Source organism: Emys orbicularis, chromosome 1, assembly GCF_028017835.1.
Source record: "Emys orbicularis isolate rEmyOrb1 chromosome 1, rEmyOrb1.hap1, whole genome shotgun sequence".
Classification (NCBI taxonomy): Eukaryota; Metazoa; Chordata; order Testudines; family Emydidae; genus Emys; species Emys orbicularis.
Window position 1 is genome coordinate 8,370,579 of NC_088683.1, and position 20,619 is coordinate 8,391,197.

General features: G+C 47.0%; 1 protein-coding gene across 2 annotated transcripts in view; it reads left to right on the forward strand.

Moving 5' to 3' along the window:
* Positions 1–20,619, forward strand: part of MEST (mesoderm specific transcript) — a 31,782-nt gene that overhangs the window by 4,752 nt on the left and 6,411 nt on the right. The window contains exons 2-10 of one of the 2 annotated variants that reach the window (XM_065423820.1): positions 70–224; positions 3,165–3,244; positions 4,962–5,039; positions 6,091–6,227; positions 7,601–7,659; positions 8,477–8,517; positions 10,208–10,278; positions 13,262–13,363; positions 18,756–18,832. In XM_065423820.1, the coding sequence (XP_065279892.1) occupies positions 71–224; positions 3,165–3,244; positions 4,962–5,039; positions 6,091–6,227; positions 7,601–7,659; positions 8,477–8,517; positions 10,208–10,278; positions 13,262–13,363; positions 18,756–18,832 (799 nt within the window). In that variant the 5' untranslated portion in view covers position 70. The remainder of the gene's footprint in view (positions 1–69; positions 225–3,164; positions 3,245–4,961; positions 5,040–6,090; positions 6,228–7,600; positions 7,660–8,476; positions 8,518–10,207; positions 10,279–13,261; positions 13,364–18,755; positions 18,833–20,619) is intronic. The other variant, XM_065423821.1, reaches the window with a different exon arrangement.

Sequence of the window (20,619 nt, forward strand, 5' to 3'; positions counted from 1 at the left end):
CAGATGGGCAGATCGTGCTGTGTTTGCTCGTGCTGTGTTTGCTCATCCTGTGTTTGTTTTCTCCTGCAGGATGAAAGAGTGGTGGATTCAGGTGGGGCTGCTGAGCGTACCCCTCCTTGCTGTCTACCTGCACATCCCTCCGCCTAAGCTGTCCCTAGCCCTTCACTCATGGAGGGCGTCAGGAAGGTACTTCACATACAAGACCCAAAACATCTTTTACAGAGGTGAGGAGTGACAGGGGAGTGGTGCATCCACACGGAGCTTTCTGCAGCACGGAGGAGATCCTGGGTTCCTCAGCCTGGGGTGCCAGACTAGCAGACAGACCTTTGCACTGTGACTGAGAGCTGCCTAGCTGCAGGTGCTGGGCCTTCGCTATCCTCCCCCAGGTGGTGCTACAAACGGCTTCTCTCTCCAGTGCTGCCGGTCTGTGCCACCAGGCAATACTAGAGAGAAGCTTTGACAGCACTGGGAGAGAAGGTTGGGGAGGAACATATGGAAGCTGGTGGCCTGGCACAGAGTGGAGATCCCCTGCAAGACACGCATGGGAAAGAAGTGTGAGGGAGGGAGACACTGAAGAATTTAGGGGAAAGTAAAGAAAAAGGCATGCTGGAAAAGCACTGGAGAATCAAGGAAAACATAGACACTGGGGGGAGATAGGGAGCAAAAATAAAGAAGAGCAAAAAGTTTTAAAATAAATACATAGAAAAATAAAACAGGGGTGTGGGGAGAGAGACAGACTAACTGGAGACAGACTGGACAGAAACAGGTGCGATGGGAACATTTGTACTGGGATGTGGCCTGAAGGGGCATGCGGATGCCAGTCCTTTGTGAGAGGGGAGCTAAATCTGGGTTGAAACTATGGCAATGATTGAATAGAAGATGAGGGGAGTCCTTGCTCCTTAGCTCTTGAGGTGTTTTCTCTCCACACTCCACTGAAATGGAGTGGTCTGGCCGCCTTAAATTAAGTGGCAAATGTAGGTCAGTTAATTCACTTCTGGGGGAATGGACCATGGGTCTAGGACCAGGGTCGGTATCGTTACTATTAAACATTTATATTGCGGTAGTACTTAAAGGCCACAAGCAGTTTGGGCCTTATTGTGAAGTGTGACAGGGCCTAGTACCCCCCTCTAGGCACTGTGGGAGCAGATGCTGGGGGTTGTGGGTGCCTCTGATAGCCTGGTTATGGGTAGCTGAGTGCAGGATAATAGTAAGAAAAAAGTTGTGACCCCCCGTTGCTGGGGTATTTAGTCAGTGTTGGGATTTTGCCTGCACTTTTTGTGCTCAGAGGGAATTTTTGGAGCCACAATTAAGCTCTGTTGGAGAAAAACCTGGTTCAAAATATGTAACTTGTGTCTGAAGCTGTACAAACTTGTGCTTTTATCCCCTTGTATTTAATAAGCTAAGCTGGGACCGTACTTGCAACTCCTGAGGGAATTCTGCGCCAAAAAAATAAAAATTCTGTGCACAATATTTTAAAAGTCTGCAAACTGTATTTGTCAATAAGTAAATGTGGAGGCTCCACCATGGCAGTGGGGAGCACAGGCCACTGGCTGCATAGAGGTGGGAGATCACCCTGCAGTTCCCCACCGCGGGACACGGACTCGGCGATGAAGCTGCACCTGACCCTGACACAGCACAAGGGCTGGACCTGCCCCAGAGGTCTGTGTCCCGGTCTGTGTGCGGGGGGGACCTGGATGCAGGGGTAGGCTGACCAGATAGCAAGTGTGAAAAATCGGGGTGGGGGGTAATAGGAGTCTATATAAGAAAAAGCCCCAAATATCGGGACTGTCCCTATAAAATCGGGACATCTGGTCACCCTAGCAGGGGGTGAGGCTCAGCGGGGTGGGGGTTTGGGTGTTAGGAGCTTGGTGGGGGGAGGGGTTCTGGGTGTGAGGGAGTGAGGCTCAGCGGGAGGGATCTGGGTATGGAGGGGTTTGGATGCATGGGGGGTTGGGTGGACAGGGGGTGGGCCTGACCTGGCCCCAGGGGGGTGTCTGACCCAGGACCATCCAGGGCATCCCCATCCCCCCATAGCTCCCCCCTGCAGTGATTTACCTCTCCACCCGCTGCTCCGGGTACCGGAAATAACATGCCTGCGCTGCTGGGGAAGAGCATGTGACCGCTCTTGTGGCTTCCCTTTGCTTCCCCATCAGAAAGTAATTTTTCCGCAGGGAAGTAAAGAAATCTGCATGGGATATGAATCCTGTGCACGTGAAGTGGTGCAGAATTCCCCCAGGAATAGCTTGCATCCGACTCCTCTCAGGAACAGTTAGGTCCCGCAGGAACTGGAAGTGGTAGGTTTACTCAAATGGCACACTTGCATTTGTGGGCTGTTGGTGTTAGGCAGCACTGTGTAGTTGGAGGTGCTGTCGTTTTGGATGAGAGGTAAAAATGATGTCCTAGCTGCTTGTCATTGAAGATCCCACAAATCCCTTCTTGAGAGCAGGGGTGTTTGCTCTAAATTATGGCCAAATTGCAGTTTTAAGTACAGATGCTCACAATATACTTATTTCCCAAGTCTTCCCCATGCCACAGTTGCAGTTGGGAGCAGTATTTTTCTCCACTTCCTGTCCTTAACCTGCTGCTATGTGCTGTGAAACAGCTGTCATGTTTTACCCAAGAGACGGCTGCATTTGAGTGTCTGATTCCTGGTTTCCCTATCAGTTTAAAATTTGTGTAGTGCTTTGGGAACATTCAGAATGAAAGGTGTTATGTAAATGTAAGATCGCTCTCATTGCTCCCAAGTTGTCTGTGTACATAGACTGGATCAATAGCCTAATGTGGTGAGCCCCCACGTGATGCCATTACACCAACAGTGTAAACGCACTCCTGCGAGGCACCTCTGTCCAGCTCTTAAGGAACAATAGGCCTAGTAACAGGTTTTTGAGCAAGCTGAGAAGTCTCTGAATGGCAAAGTCTCGGGGGGGTTGTCTGTGTGTTAAGGTCTAAGAATGGTTACTGTGAGGGAGGCTTTGCAGCTGGAGAGATCTGATTTTTTAGTGTTCAGAAACCAGCAAAACTCTTCTCGGGAGCCTGGAACACACAGCTGGGTTGATATTACTGTTGGGTCCCTGATATGTTATCCTGTACAGCTGTTTTAAAGTTTAAAGAGAAAGCCTCCTTGGAGTGTAGCGCGCCTTGCTGATGTCCTGTTCTCTCCTCAGATTCATCAGGTGCACTCGGCAGTTCAGATATTGTGGTTCTGTTACACGGCTTCCCAACCTCCAGCTATGATTGGTACAAGGTGAGGGGACCAAGTAAGCACACAGCGTGGACTGTGTGAGTAAAATGGGTGATTCTCACTTCCCCTGGAAACGAGAGGGGAATCTCTCAGGGAGGAATAAATGGGCCTGTCCGACCAGTGAATCACGGAGGAGAGATCGATGAATAACAGGGCTTCCCTAGTTTGTGGCAAAGTTCTTGTTTTGACTCCCCCAGCCCACTTCACTCTTTTTTCTCATAGCCAAGACTTTGCCCTTGGGTGAAACTTGGCACAATTTGTCATTGCTTTGAAAGTGTGGCTAAGCCATCACCTGCAAGACCCTATATAACCTTCTTTCCACCTACCTATGTCTCTGATGTCCCTTCCTCTCCCTAAATTCTTCCCACTTCTCTCTTGCCACTTCCTCCTTCATCTCACACCCTTTTTCAGGCCTTTTCTAATGCTGTCTCCCATGCCTGGAGTGCTCTGTTCTCTCCCAAGTGCCCTGCCCCACTTCAGTTCTCTTCTTAAGACTAACTTTCAAGCATCCCTTCTACTCATTATTAATCCCTTGGCCCTTCTGCTCCTAAGATTTTTATCCTATGATTTATTTTGCTTGTGTGTTCTTGGGGGCAGGAAACTTGTCTTAGATCAGATAACAGCGTTCTGCTGTATAAATTGGGACTGGGGCCAGATCCCATAATCAAACATTCGGATAAGCCAAAGAATGGGAAAGTGCAAGGCCACAGCGCCATCTAGTGGCTACAGGAGAGATCACCTGCTTCTGGACTTGGGTGTGCTGGTTGTTTGGTTAATATGGAGAGCTGGATAATGGAGGGTCGGATAAACAGGGTTCTTTTGTACTTGTAAAGAATGATGTCAGTTTCCCATGCTGTGTAAGTGTTTGGTGGTAATAAGTGTGGCATTCCTGGGACCAGATGCTGGATTTTGTAAGCTCCAAAGGGAGCAAAAACCATCTCTGGCTACACATGGATTCCAAGATGATGGTGGCAGCTTCTCTCAACTGGCCTATATGAATATTGGTATTTTCTTTTAAAAATAACTCCATAAAGGCCTCTCGCTGGGAGGCACAGCTGTCATCTCAAAATCTGAGTCCTTTCAAATACTCACATTTTTGGGGGATCAGGGGCACTACCCTTGTAATGGATGAGAAGGTGGACTTCCCTGTTGAGTGATCGTGGTATCAGTTTGACAGGTTCTGAAGGCAATTCCCATATCGTACATCTGGCCAGAGGATATAGCTATAGAACTGGGTCTTACGTTGGATGGAGAGGCAAACCAGAGGGGAACCTCAGGATCTAGCCAATATGGCCTTTGCACGGAGAAACCCAATCGTGGGGAATGGGTGAAATAACTCTTTAGAAGATCTGTTGGCTTTTGCTGTCATGAATATACTGGTTATTATGATAACTCAAATCCACTGCAGTTCAATTTATGTTTGCAGCATGTGTGTCTGGGAGGAGCTTTAAGAAACTACAGTGTAGAACTAACAGACGTATAGGAGCATGAGCTTTCGTGGGTGATGCATCCGAAGAAGTGGGTATTCACCCACGAAAGCTCATGCTCCAATAAGTCTGTTAGTCTATAAGGTGCCACAGGACTCTTTGCTGCTTTTACAGATCCAGACTAACACTGCTACCCCTTTGATACTCTACAGTGTAGAACTGTCCATCTTGGTGTGTAGGCCTCAGAGATATGAGTGTAGCTGCTCTTATGTTTTCCTCTCTTTCTCTTACAGATTTGGGAAGGGCTGACCCAGCGATTTCAAAGGGTGATCGCTCTGGATTTTGTAGGATTCGGTTTTAGTGACAAGCCTGTAAGTGGTCCTGACAAATGATTGTGTAGTTCCTTTTGGAAAAGGAATGTAATGATGAAAGTGCATCCAGACCAATGGCATCACACATGCCTGTGCCTGGGAAGATGGATTTTATTTACTGTGGATTTTAATGAAATCGGTTCATTTCCCAGGTTGCTTTCTGTCTTTATCCACTTACATTTTTTTCAGGATGCAGTGTTGTAGCTGTGTCGCTCCCAGGATATTAGAGACACAAGGTGGGTGAGGTAATATCTTTTATTGGACTGACTTCTGTTGGTGAGAGACAAGTTTTCAAGCTTTCACGGAGCTCTTAAGCTTGAAAGCTCGTCTCTCTCACCAGCAGAAGTTGGTTCAATAAAAGCTATTACCTCACCCACCTTGTGTCTCTAATATTTTTCAGTAACAGAAATAAAGATACAATTGTTAGAATATGATTGGTGTCAAAATCAAACATCAGAACTGGGACATGATGCAATGTTCTCTAAAGTGACCACACTCCACTGGAGTGTTGGCTGACCTCTGTAGAATAGTTTTGCTTCACTTGTCACGTTAGGCAGCTCTGACTCTGACTGGTAAAATGCTGGCAGAGGGTTACTAGCTTGTGGTTACGCTAGTGTAATTGTAACCTTGCAAACAGATCACTGAGTGAGTATGATAGTACTTAGCTCTTCATCGTCAAAGAGCTTTACACGCACTAGGTAATCATCACCTTCTGTGAGTTGGGTTTCATTATCTCCATTTTATAGATGGGGAAACTGAGGCACGTGGCGGTAAAATGATTTGCTCAAGATGTCTCAATAAATCAGCAGGAGCCTGGACTAGAATCTGAGTTGTTGGCTGTCAGTCCTGGGCTTGTATCATGCTTCTGCATTTGTCCGTGAGCACTGGTGCTCAGTTGTGTCCAGGCACTGAACTTGGTCAGACTGGAACTGCCAGGTGGGCTGTTCCAAAGAACCTGCATAGTGATATTCCAGCTCTCTGTAACTAATAAGATAGAAGTGTATGACATTGCTCTCACTGGAGCTGCTCTCTTGCTTTGCTTTTTAAACAGAGGCCCCATCGCTATTCCATTTTTGAGCAGGCCAACATCGTCGAGGGGCTGCTGGGGCACCTGGGTCTCCGAAATCAGAGGATCAACCTCCTGTCTCATGACTATGGAGACACAGTTGCACAGGAACTTCTCCACAGGTCACTGGAAGCACTAAAGCTCTGAATGCTCTTCGTCGTCCTCCTAGGGTTTAATTCTCTGAAGCTAAGTAAAAGTAAATGGTGCAGAGCCCCCTCTTTCCCCATCCCACATCTGAGATTCAGGGTGACAGCAGGAGGTACCAGTGCGATACCATGCTGATGGATGCAGTAGTATAAGAACCGAGGTAGATAGATGGAGGGAAGCTGATAGGCTGCCACCATTGCCTTCAGTGGGAGCTGTGTACACGATACAGTGGAAGAGTCTTGTCTAGCCATCTCCAAAACTAGGTGCACAACATACTCTTTGTCTTTGAGACCTGGAGGCTTGTCAAGGATGTGAGGATTGAACAAGGCAAGTCTTTACAAGCCAAGAGCATCTTCTGTCACCATTGACCAGGGTCTGTGTGAAACCACGGGGGATGGTACTTCACAGATGGAAGGACTCTACCTAGGTTAACACTTTTCTTCCTGTCAGAAATGTTAGCAGCAGCTGATAATGCTTTGCCTTTCACCTTCTCACCTCAAAGTAGGAGGCAAACGTTAAGGATTTGGCCTTGCAACCCCCCTATGAGGAAGGGAGCAGATAGAATGCCCCTCTTATAGATGGGGAAAATTGAACCAAAGAGTGGCTGAGGGATTTGTCTGAGGGCAAGTCACTGGCAGAGGAGGAGTCAGAACCTAGATTTCTTAATGTGCAGTCCCTTGTTCTAATCAGTGGATCAGGCTCCCGGTGGTTGGGAAGTGCTGCAAGGTGTAACTTCCACACAGAACTCCTTAACATGGGGTGGTGTGGAATCTCTAGGTACATGTCGGATGTATAAATGTGTGTGCATTGTATTAGCATTTAAGAAGGTTTTTTTTACAAATATTTATTACTTATTTAGTACAAACAATTTAGCAGTGTGCTGTGAGCTCCCAGTCTAACCAGTTAGTGATATGAGTGGGGGAGGGTGGGTGGTAAGCATTGCTGATTTTTTAACTAGTCTAAAGTGAAAATTATTCAGCAAATAGAACATCCAGTAGTGCAAATCCAGTGTGCCTATTTTCTGTATCCCTCTTGAGATCCAGGGAGAGAGGACTTTCCCCAAGGCTGCTGAGACTCTGTCATAAAGCATGCGTTAGAGAAGGCCTTGTTTACTCGCTTACCAGTGATTATTGCAGTGTGAATGAGCTGTACAGTGAAGGAGAGCTGTAGGGAGTACTTTGACACTGCTGTTCCTATGCTACCTTTGAAATCGCGTCTCATGGGTTACTTCGCATCCTGGATTACGTTTTAATAAATGGCGATATTACTGCAGTCTGTTGGTCAGTCACTTCTTGGAATTGGCTGAGAATCGCTCCAGTTTAATTCAGCCTTGTCTTTTGTTCTCCAGGTATGAACACAATAAAACTGGATGTGTTCTGATCAACAGCCTCTGTTTATCCAATGGAGGTAACTGTTATGCTTAGAGTAACGTGATCTGTGCAGAATGAATTGGTGGGTCTTGATCCACTTCCCTGATATCGGTGCCTACATCACCATTGAGACTAACTGCTCCCTTTGTTGGCAGTCTCATCACAGTGCCAAGGGCTGAATGGGCAATAGAAACTGAACCCCCCTCTGACCCACAGAGGGGGTCCCTCCAGGCCAGGGATTAGGCACACTGGTGTAGCAGTGGGGGGACACTTTCACTGCTCTCCCTTTTCTATGGGTTAGTGGAAGGTTTCAGTGCTGTCAGTGCAGGACCTTTCACAACACTAAAATTCACTCTTAAGTGGGGAAAGGGGGGGAATGGCTGGTTATAGAACATAGGAAGGCTGATTAGACTGGACAACAGATACATCTCCCGCCGTTGTTTTATTAGTAGCAGATTGATCCTGTTAATGCAGCTTGTAAGGGCAGATGGTCTCTATTGTGGCACATTTCTGAATGGTGCTGCCACTGAGCAGTAAGAATTTCTTCCCTTCTTTATGACATGTTTTTTGGCCACTCTTTGTGAGAGTAGGTGCCTGTCCTGACTTGGCTGGTTCAGTGCCTTGATGGCATTTGTAGCCTATAACAGTGGCATCGCCGCCTCTGCCAGGCACAAAAATAAATTCTATTAAGAGGTGTTTTAAAAAAAAAAAAAAGACTCAGCCATCCCCATGTAAGGTATTTGTATCTGGCTGTCAGCAAATGCATTCACTGAGGCTGCACAGGTGGGGGGAGACTGGGAAATGTCAGAGCACAATTAAGTAACTGCAGTGTCTGTTTTCTGAAACACTTTCAGGTATTTTCCCAGAAACTCATTACCCCCGGTTCATTCAGAAGGTGAGCTGCGTTGGTCTCTAGTTTTATGAAATCTGGACTCAAGTATCAAGAATAAAACTTCTAGGCATGAGTTTGGGTGTGTGCCGGTTTTGGGTCCTAGACTGTGTCCTTTTCCAGCGACTCTAATTTGTTGGCTTACTTAAAATTATTGCATGTAAATGTTTAGGTGCAGTTAAGGGGGGAGCAATTATTCAGGCCACGTCTACACTAGCGAACTCCCCGGTGCAGCTGCACCTCTGTAAGATCGCTCGTGTAACTGCTCTACGCCGATGGGAGACAGCTCTCCTGTCAACATCATACAACCACCTCCACGAGCGGCAGTAGCTAGGATGGCGGGAGTTCTCCCGCCAATACAGCGCTGGGCACACGACCATGTATGCTGGCAAAACTTATGTCACTCAGGCGGCGGTGTTTTTTCATATCGCTGAGCGACATACGTTTTGCCGCTATAAGTGGTAGTGTAGACATGGCCTCGGAGGACAAGAGTTGTTCAACGTTCTGTTTCGTTGTACCACCGTGTGCTTTGATCTTACCAGAACTTGCAGGGTCAGGTCAGTGTTGGGGTGGAATACCTATTGGAAACACCGAGGTGGTGCGAGCGCTGGGGGTGCTATTCCCTCTGACTCTGCCCAGAGCCAATGGTCTCATCTGGTGGTAGTGGCTGCTATGCTCTTGGACAAGCAGTCTTTCAGAGGAGTCATAAAACTGATGGCCACACTTGGTGCAGTTTAAAAAAAGCTTCCATTTAAAAAAAAAAAAAGTCTTATACACCCAAAATGTGCTCGGCATCTCCAACACACACTAGCCTGGTTACAGTCTGTTCTTGAATTTCTGCTGCTGCTCAGAGTGAAGACTGAGCAGAGCCATGCCAACTTCCACTGCTGTTATTGGGGAAGCCATTGTGTCCAGCTCTGGGCACCACACTTTAGGAAATGGACCAAAAGCAGGTCAATTTCATGCTGCTGGTGCTTTTGGAAAGCTCTGAGCAGCAGCAGAGGCAGGCATTGGAACTCACTGGGGGAGGGGTCAGAGAAACAGATGTCTCCCCATTGCAGCAGCCAGACAGCAGGGGGAGAGGTAGACTAGTGGACACCTTCACTCTTTGCAGTAACTAGCAGGTTCTGGGGTGGGAGGCTGGAAAGAGGGACTGGAAATGCTCCTTCTCCGTACAGTAACAAGCAGGTGGGACTTGGAAGGGGGAAGGGATTCAAATTTATCAAACACCGACTGTCCAGATGCTGATGTGAAAGATGGAGCTTCTGGTAGGAATCCCATCACCTTTCCCATTCTCATTAGTGATGGGTGAGCTGCTCATCCCAACAAGGCTGCTAATCCTTCCCTGACACCACCTCAAAAAAAAAAAAAAAAAAAAAAAAAAAATCTTATTGCCTTCTGGTTACTAGGTGCCTAGTCATTTTCTCAAGTCTTGGCCTTAGTGTCTTTGATCTGAGGTTCAAATGGCCTAAAGAGATCAGCGGCTGAAGGTGCTTTGGTTCAGTGTGTTAATAACTTTGAAAAATCTAGCAGTAATAATGGATTTACTTCAGTGATTGTGGGGAAATGGTGGTTCTGTAAGACTGCTGGCTCATGGGGGCCTGGTAGCTCTGTAGGAAAGGCCCCCTGAACAGGCAAGGAGTCATTGCTGTCTATATGGCATTTAATGGCGTTTTTCTCCTTTCTTCTGCCAAAGATTCTCAAGGATGGTGGCCTACTGTCCCCCATCATCACCCGGCTAATGAACTACTACTTCTTCTCAAGAGGGTGAGTTGGTGTTCTGAGCACTACACACACTGTAGGGGACAACCTTGTTGTGCCAAGTGTATAGATTAGGTAGGAGTATAACCCAGGAAACACTCACTTGTATAAAAGTATTAAGTCATGCGTCCTCTATAGGCTATAGTTACTAGATGGCTACTTGTTCACATATACTTGAGCATGTTCCATCCAGTAGAGGACAGTCGCTCACTGTCATTCCATCCAGTTCATCGGTGGTAGGCAAATGCACCATATTATGCTGAAGATATTCTGAAGTTGAGACAGACTTTACTTGGAAGCACTGTTCATGTCTAAACAACTTATTTCCCTTTCTGATTTGGTGCCTTACACTAGGTCCCACAGCATTGTCCTAAGAAAACTAGAAAAATGTGGTTTTAGATGAAATTACTATAGAGTGGGTGCAAAACTGGTTGAAAGACCATTCAGAGTCATTATCAATAGTTCAGACTGGGGGGTTATATCTATTGGGGTCCAATAGGGGTCCAGTACTATTCAGTCTTTTCATTGATGAATTGGAGAATGAGTGGAAAGTATGCTTATAAAATTTGTGGCTGACTCCAAACTGGGAAGTGTTGCATAGACTTTGGAGGACAGTGTTAGAATTCAAAACGAGTTTGACAAATTGGAGAATTGGTCTGAAATCAACAAGATGAAAATCAGTTAAGATAAGTGCAAAGCAGGAAGGAACAGTCAAATGCACAACTACAAAATAGGGAATAACTGGTTAGGTGGTAGTACTGCTGAAAAATAGCTGTGGGTTATATTGCATCACAGACTGAATGAGCCAATAATGTGATGCAGTTGGTAAAAAAAGACAAACATTCTGGGGTCCATTAACAGAAGTGTCGTATATAAGACATGGGAGGTGATTGTCCCGCAACTGCTCAGCACTGGTGAGGCCTCATCTGAAGAACTGTGTCCAGTTCTGGGCACCACACTTTAGGAAAGGTGTGGACAAATGGGAGAGTCCAGAGGAGAGCAACAAAAATGATTAAAGGTTTAGTAAACCTGACCTGTGAGGAAAATATAAAAAACCTGAGCATGTTTAGTCTTGAGAAAAGACGTCTGAGGGGGGGACCTGATAACAGTGGTCAAATATGTTAAGGTTTGTTATAAAGAGGACAGTGATCAATTGTTCTCCGTGTCCAGTAAGCTAGGACAAAAAGTCCTGCAGCCAGGGAGATTTAGGTTAAATATTAGAAAATACTTTCTAATTATAAGGGAGGTTGTGGAATCCTGTCATTGGAGGTTTTTAAGAACAGGTTGGATAAGCTCTAGATTTACTTGGTCCTGCCTCAGTGTATGGGGCTGGAGTAGATGACTTTTCAATGTCCCTTCCAGACCTATATTTCTATGATTCTTAAAGATGCTGCCTGCAAACAACAAATATAACTCCTTTAAAGACACATCAGTCAGGACTTGGAACAGGAAAAGTCTCAGGATTCCCTCATCTGTAGCCACGCAGAGTTACGGTTTAAGCATTAAGGGTGAAACTTTCACCTTCCTGAAGTCAGTGGCAGTTTTGCTATTGACTTCATTAGGGCCAGGATTTCACCCTAGGTTCAGAATGCCTAGATCAGGGCTCACTACACAAGATCACTTTTTGAATTTAAGATCAACCCAGGATCTACCCCCCCCTCCCCGAGTCCCCACCCCGCTCACTCCATTCCCTCCTCCCTCCATCGTTCGCTCTCCCCCACCCTCACTCACTTTCACCGGGCTGGGGCAAGGGGTTGGGGTGTGGGAGGGGGTGCAGGCTCTGGGCTGGGGCCGAGGGGTTTGGAGTGTGGGAGGGGGCTCCGGGCTGAGCCTGGGGTAGGGGGTTGGGGTGCAGGAGTGAGGGGTGCAAGCTCTGGGAGGGAGTTTGGGTGCAGGAGGGGGCTCCGGGCTGGTACAGGGGATTGGGGTGCAGGAGGAGGTGAGGGGTGTGGGATCTGGGAGGGAGTTTGGGTGCAGGAGGGGGCTCTTGGCTGGTGCAGAGTGTTGGGGTGCAGAAGAGGGTGAGGGGTGTGGGCTCTGGGAGGGAGTTTGGTGCAGGAGGGGGCTCCAGGCTGGGGCAGGGGTGTAGGAGGGGGTGTGAGGTGCAGGCTCTGGCCGAGAGGCGCTTAGCACAGGTGGCTCCTGGCCTGCTGTGGCCCCACGCCGCTCCCCGAAGTGGCTGGCTGCTGGCACGTGTCTGTGGCCGCTGGGAGCCGGGGACAGCGCGCGGAGCCATCTCAGGCCCCCCCCCCATCCCCCCCATGCCCCCGCGGGGCCGCAGAGACATGCCAGCAGCCAGCCGCTTCTGGGAGCCGCGTGGGACCACAGCAGACAGGCAGCCTACCTGAGCCCCACTGCGCCGCCAGACTTTTAGCGGCCGGAGATCGCCATCAACTGGCAGAGGCTCCAGGATCGACCCGTCGATCGTGGGTGACCACTGGCCTAGATCCATTTGATCCCACTGGGATTTGACTTCAGATGCCCCCTTTCTGTGGTGGGTCCCATGCAGTTTACTAGGTTGAGGTTTTTCAGATGTGACCTAAATAAATCAGATTTCCCTCTTTCCACTCACCCCCACCCCCAACACTCAGCAAGGACATTAGAGATCCACAGCTGGTTTTCACACTATTACAATGCTGTTGTACTTGGTTTTCCAGCACTGCATGGGGATGGACAACAACAAAATGACTGTCCTCTCCCACAAACAATTCATTGAAATTAGAACAAACATTTCTCTTCATATTAGATGCTCTGAAACACCTTTCTTTCCCCACTTCGGGATCACTGCTAAATTTGACACTGTCCTTTTAATTTGGATAATTTGGGGTGCTCCAAGATTGTGTATTTTACAAACGAATCTTGTAATCATTTGACACTTTTGCCTTGAAACTAGTTTTTGTGTCTGGTATTAAGTGATGTTATATCCTGTTTATTTCAGGAGGGGATACATGCTGTAAAGATCTTCATGCCTCTCTGAATTTTTTTTCAGACTTGGGGCAGTCTTTGGTCCGTATACGCAGCCTTCAGCGGCGGAATACTGGGACATGTGGACAGCAATCCGGACAAATGATGGAAACCTTGTTGTTGACAGGTATGTTGCTCTCTAATTTCCTTGTCTGTTGATGTCTCGCACCAGCTCATCCCTGTATTTCCAAACTGAGAGCCATGGAGCACTTACTGGTGGTCTGCAGAGAGCTGCCTGGTCACATAAGAACACAAGAGTGGCCAATGCCTGGTGCTTCATGGGAATAAACAAGTGATCCATCACCTGTCGTCCAGTCACAGCTCTGGCAGTCAGAGGCTTAGGGACACCTGAAGCATGGGGTTTGTCACTGATCATCTTGGCTAATAACTGTTCTCCATGAACTTATCTAATTTTTTTAACCCCCTTGCAATGAGTTGCACGGGTTGACTCTGCATTGTGTAAAGTAGTACTTCCTTATGTTAGTTTTAAACCTGCTGCCTATTAATTTTATTGGGTGGTTCTTGTGTTATGTGAAGGGGTAAATAACACTTACTTTCTCCACATCATGCATGATTTTATAGACCTCTATCATATTCCCCCCTTAGTCGTCTCTTTTTTAAGATGAACAATCCCAGTCTTTTTAATCTTTCCGTCTATGGAAGCTATCCCATTCCCCTAACCAATTTTGTTGCCCTTCTTTGTACCTTTTCCAATTCTAATATCTTTTTTGGAGATGAGGCGACCAGAACTGCACACAGTATTCAAGGTGTGGGAATACCATAGATTTATACAATGGCATTCTATATTGTCATCTTATCTATCCCTTCCCTAATGGTTCCTAACATTCTGTTAGCTTTGTTTGACTGCTGCTGCACATTGAGGAAATGTTTTCAGAGAACTGTCCACGATGACTCCAAGATCTTTCTTGAGTAGTAACAGCTAATTTAGACCCCATCATTTTGTATGTATAGTTTGGATTATTTTTTTCCAATGTGCAGTACTTTGCATTTATCAACATTGAATGTCATCTGCCATTTTGTTGCTTAGTCACCCAGCTTTGTGAGATCCCTTTATAAGACTTCTTAGTCAGCTTTGGACTTAACTATCTTGAGTAATTTAGTATCGTCTGGAAACTTTGCCACATCGCTGTTTACCCTCTTTTCCAGGTCATTTATGAATACGTTGAACAGCACAGGTCCCAGTACAGATCCTTGGGGGGCCTTGCTATTTACTTCTATCCATTTTGTAAACTGACCATTTATTCCTGCCCTTTGTTTCCTGTCTTTTAACCAGTTACTGATCCATGAGAAGACCTTCCCTCTTATCTCATGACAGGTCACTTTGCTTAAGAGCCTTTGATGTGAGACCTTGTCAAAGGTTTTCTGAAAGTCCAGGAACACTGTGTCAACTGGATCACCCTTGTCCACCTGCTTGTTGACCCCCTCAAAGTATTCCTATAGATCGGTGAGGCATGATTTCCCTTTACAGAAGCTGTGTTGACTTTTCCCCAACATAGCCTGTCCATCGATGTGTCTGATCATTCTGTTCAATATCGTTTCAACCAATTTGCCCTGGTACTGATCTTAGGTTTACCAGCCCGTAATTGCCAGGATTGCCTCTGGAGCTTTTTATAAAAATTGGCCTTACATTAGCTACCCTCTAGTCATCTGGTATAGAGGCTGATTTAAGCGAAAATTCACATACCCCAGTTAGTAATTCTGCTGTTTCACATTTGAGTTCCTTCAGAACTCTTGGGTGAATCCCCTCGTCCTGTTGACTTATTACTGTTTAATTTATCAGTTTGTTCCAAAACCACCTCTATTGACCCCTCAATCTGGGACAGTTCCTCAGATTTGTCACCTAAAAAGAATGGCTCAGGTGTGGGACTCTCCCTCACATTCTCTGGAATGAAGACTGATGCAAATAATTCATTTAGTGTCTCCACAAAGGCTTTGTCTTCCTTGAGCCCTCCTCCAGGCAGTGAAAGAAGACCCTGAATACCTATAGAAATAGCTGGAATCAAGGAGGAGAGGCTAGGCTATCTGTACTAGCCAACGTAGCTGTTGGCATGTGGATGTTGCCCCGCTATAAATGGGATTGAGGTTTGGAGAGGAGATGGGCCGTGCAGTTGTGAATGGGGAGGGGAGGACGTGGTCCACAGGAAGATCTGAGGCATGGTCCACACTGTGAAAGCATTTGACAAGCTCTGCTCTATAGGAGTGGTAAAATTGCATGAACATTCCTGTGGATGATGGAAAGTACCAAAGTGTGATCTGGGGGCCAGGAATGCCTGAGATCTAGCTCTGCCACTGACTTTTTCTGTGGCTTTGGACAAGTCCATTTAAACTAGCCCAAGGGGGGAAATGGGCTTGTGCTTTTTTTCTTTTTCTTGCTCATGTATGATGTATGTAGCTTGACTTTATTTTTCTTCAGAATAAGTTAGGGGTTCCTGCTTGTGGTTTACCTTTGAATAACGGCTGCCAAGTTTGGTCCTCGCTGATTTGGTTGGAGGCTTTTCTTGGACAACACAGAGATGTGGAATGGGAGCTGTCTTGGCCCTCAGTTTAATCAGTAACGGGGAAGGGAGTATTAAATCATCAATGCAAGACCTTTTCTTCCAGCTGTTTGTTCAGGAGGTGTTTGAGTCAAATAAGTGTTAATGAAAGGAAACAAGCAAAAGTTGTAATCAGAATAAAAATCACCTCCCTCCTCAGTTAATTGGATTTCACTTCTGTGGTATCTTTGGCATAAATCTACTAGTTCTCTAGTCATGCCTAGTGTCTTCTAGGAAAAATGTAACCTCCCCCCCAAAACTCCCCCCCAAGAAAAATACCCTTTTTATTAATAAAATTAGTAATAATCCCTTTCAGGCCTTCAGTATATATAATGAGGAAACAAAATGGGGAAGAAACCCAATGACTTTTTCCTCTGCTGCTCATCTCTAACTACTGTCTCATTTTCTACATCTAAAGAATGGGGCTAATACATACTTCACTCCCTTGTAGAGAGGCTGTGACTAGCAAATTTGCACCTGTACTAGCTTGTGTGTGTGTGTGTGTAGCTGGAGTTCTGCACACTTGGCACATGCATTGCAATATATTCCTGTCATGTCTCCTTAGCATGAAACTTGATTCAAAATTTTAACAAGAAATTCAGTGCAGAAATCTCTCCTGTCGCATTATGTTTGAATGTTCATTGTGCATTTACCTTCCCAGTTGAACGTTGCTTTGTCACGGTGCCTGCGTTGCCCGTCCCTGCTGCGGTGTACTGCGTGCCTCCATTGCTAGAGGACGGAAGAACCAGACTAACTCTCTAACCATGGCCCAGATAGGTTGCCTTCAGTAAACGGGAACTGGCTATACTGCAATTGGTTGTTTATAGTAAATCTAGCTTCTTTTAGTAGGATTTGAGCCCGGACCAAACAAGGAGGGTGAAAGAGGATTATTGGGATTGGCCCAGATGGCTGCGTTATCCAGTTCTGCTAGTTAAGTCCAATGCAGCCAAGACAAGGCAGGGATGGGAGCAGAGTGGGTTTTGTGAGCCAGGTTCATAGTCTAGAAACCCCATTCACATCTCCTGCCCTGCATTAGGTACTGAGGACTTTCCGTGGATTTTGGCCGATCGTGATGTGAATTTTGCACTCCCTGGCGCTGTATGTTCAGTAAACCTAACTAATGTGGATGTCCATGTTTGGATGGGTCTCTGCAACCAGAACAACTGGAAGCCTTGTTTTTAAAATGCAAGTTTTAGTTCCTGTAAGAAAATGTTGTGGCCCTTGTAAAACAGCATTGCAGCTCTCCGATCGAGAGCCCCGGCTCTGAGTAGCTGGCTGTCACTGAGAGGAGGGGGGTTTAGAAGTATTTGGAGTTAACGTTTTAACAGTAAGAGAGAGAGATCCAAATTGGCTTTACATTAGTGATTATATTTCCTCTCTCACATGCCCTCTCCCTGTGAAGGTGCCTTACTACCATGTCCTCTTCTGTAGTAAATTGAAACCACTTCCTACCTTGGTGAAAAGGCAACACAGAGCCCAGTGTACTGCCTGTAATATGAACCCCAGAGTTTTCAGATCTGTCTGCGACTCAGTTTCCTCCATTGAGGTAGTACAAGAATGCCAGCACAGTAGAGAGATCTCATTTCAGATGTTGGATTCCTAGTTTTGCATTGATGGCTGGAATAGAGCACTTCGGGGTTTTTTTAAAGCAGCCTTGTGGTAACCAATAGCAGTGAGCTCAGTTACAGCCCTCGGCCTGCAGCCCGGGGGCGTGTGAGGAGGGAGTTTGTGCTTCACAGTGGTAATCAAGCTGCATATGTGGAAATAATAGTTGAGTCTTGTACGTTTAAAAGCAGGTTTGTACTTCTGTAATGTAGAGCTAAAGTACTTCAGCAGGGTAGGTTGGTACCATTATCCCCATTTACTGTTGGTATCACTGAGGCCCAAGGTCCAGTCCCATGACTTGGGCCTGGTCTATGCTACAGAGTTAGGTCGACGTAAGGCAGCTTCTGTCGACCTAATTATGTCAGTGTACATGCTACAGCCTTGCTCCTGCTGATGTAAGTGCCCGACTACACCGACGACATAACTCCACCTCCACGAGAGGCGTAGGGCTTATGTCGGTGTAGTTAGGGCGACACAGTATCTGTAGACGCTGTGGGTTATGTTGGCAGTCATTCTTGTCAATTTCATGGCACCCTGCTGGAGCTGTGAAATTGATAAGAAAACCAGGTTCCCAGCTTGGGCTGTCATCCCAGGGTAGGTGGGGGCTTAGAGCCTGGCTGCCGCCGGGCTCCCTGCTCCCAGCCAGGCTGCTCCCCAGTCTCTCTGTTCCCCCCACTGGGCTGCTGCCTGGACTCCTGGCTCTGGCTCCGAGCTGGGCTGCCATCCGGGCTCCTGGCTCCGAGCTGGACAGCTGCCCAGGTTCTCTGTTCCCCGCTGGGAGCCCTGCAGCCGCCTGGGTTCCGGGTAGGGAGGCCCCTGAATCTTGTTGGCCTGGAGAACTAATGCTTGATGTGGCCCAGCAGAATTCAGTGTAGGGCAGCTTTGCTCTTTGGTCTCAGTCCAATCCTAGGGGACACATGACCACAGCACACCATGGCAATCTCAGCAGAGAGACCAAGGCCTGCGTGGCCCTGGAGACAGAAGTTCCCTCTACCATTTAGAGCTGGTTTCTCCAGGGCAGGGTTGAGACGTGCCCTCTGAGCAGTAAAAGGGATGCCTGCACCTATTCTGGGGACAGAAGATTTCAGTCTCCAGGCTTCTGAATCCAGCAGCTTTCACCAGCACTACAGAGTCATGGGGAGAGGCGAAGAGAGGAAAATACTGCTCTTCAGTTACCTGCAGCCTGTCCAGGTAACTGACACAGATTCCAATCTGATTCCGTGCTGCTGTTGGATGACATGATCGTGGGCAAGTCTTTACTGCTAATCCTTGTTAGACCAATTCTGAAAGTGTAGGCTTAAAATGTCCCTTTGTTTGATCAAGCCCTGTCATCTCTCTAATAAGTCACTTGTTCTTTAGTATTTTACAGTATATAAATCAAAGAAAGAAGCACAGAGACCGTTGGGTTGGGGCTCTGACATCCACCTCTGTTCCATGTAAGTAGGAAATAGTTTCCTTTGAGTTATTAGTTTGGGAAAATACCTTGACCAGTGTCGTAACTGGCCTGCAGAGTCCAAGCCTCCAAGCACGGCACTTGATGCAAGACCTTTCCACTTTCACACTGGGACCAGCCAGGATTTTAGTCCCATGTGACACTGGAGTGTATGTTTGCCCCCTTGCAGGACTGTCCCTTACCGCTTGGATTTTTTTCTACACATCCTTGTTGGAGTTGCCAAATGCAGGGACTGGGACCCAAGGGCCCCTGCTGGCGTTGAAGTTTTGGAGTTGCCAGGATATCAGCCCTGCTTGCTGTCTACTGCTAGTTGTAAATGCCATGGCAAAATGGCAGAAGTGAGTTCTTGGAAGGGATTTGAATGAGTCATGGGGGCGATTTGGTGAAGTAGTTTAGGGAGGGCCAGTAGTGTGGACGAATGCACAGACGTGAGTGGGAGAAGGGAACAAAGACTGGCAGCAGTGGTTCAGGGAGGGGAATGAGTGATAGAGCCTGGAGTGCGAGGAAAGGGAGCTTGAACTTGATCCACAGGCACTGGGGAGCCAGTGGCAGGATTGTAACCAGTGTAATTCTTGTGTAAGCCAATTCCTTTGAGGCACCTTGGATCCTATTGCAGATCTCTAACACCTAGTGGGGGTGTCAGGTTTGCCCTGAAAAGCCTAGGCACTTCTCAAACTTGGGAGACTCTTCAGGCCCCCAGGGAAAGGTTGGGTGCCGTTTGGGGTGGGGATGTTCATTTCAAAGGAACCTGCCTTGAAGATAGAGAAGCATCTTCAATCTCCTATAGCCTCCCCTCTAGAGCTTCCTGTGACTTTATTATAGGTCATTTGTTTAATCTGATTAGTCTTGTTACATGGGGAGGAGGGAGCTTGGGGAGGAGGGAGCTTGCTGAGACAGTTGCTTAGCTGTGTGTAATGTGCTTTGGGGAAGGACATTAGGAATGTTACAATCCGACTTAGTGTATTCTCCCAGTGTACTGTCATTCCCCGCCTTCAACTGCTCTGTTAAACAGCTGCAATATCAGCCCCCAGCCCCCTGAGATGGCTGCATTTCAGTGGAGGGTGGAGAACCTCTGTGCACCCCCACATCTACCTCGGAGGATTTGAGATCCAAGGGGGAAAAGGGCTAGAGCAGTGCAAAGTATAAGGGAGTTGCCCTTGGCAAGGAAAAATGAGATTCCTTTAGAGCTCTGGGTGGGCATCTGAAGCTGCTCACAGCGTGTGCGTTCTGAACTCTTGAACTAGGGCTGAGGAAGTCAGGCCTCGGCTGTGCCTAGGTTTGGTACCAGTACTATTATGGTTGCGGGGAGACTTTTTTTTTTTTAAACTGATTCCAGTTAAAGCTATCCAATCTGATAGCTTTCTTTGATAGGATAACGAGTCTTGTGGATAAGGGAGAAGCTGTGGATGTGGTATACCTAGACTTTAGTAAGGCATTTGATACGGTCTCGCATTATATTCTTATCGACAAACTAGGCAAATACAATTTAGATGGGGCTACTATAAGGTGGGTGCATAACTGGCTGGATAACCGTACTCAGAGAGTTGTTATTAATGGTTCCCAATCCTGCTGGAAAGGCATAACGAGTGGGGTTCCGCAGGGGTCTGTTTTGGGACCGGCTCTGTTCAATATCTTCATTAACGACTTAGATATTGGCATAGAAAGTACGCTTATTAAGTTTGCGGATGATACCAAACTGGGAGGGATTGCAACTGCTTTGGAGGACAGGGTCATAATTCAAAATGATCTGGACAAATTGGAGAAATGGTC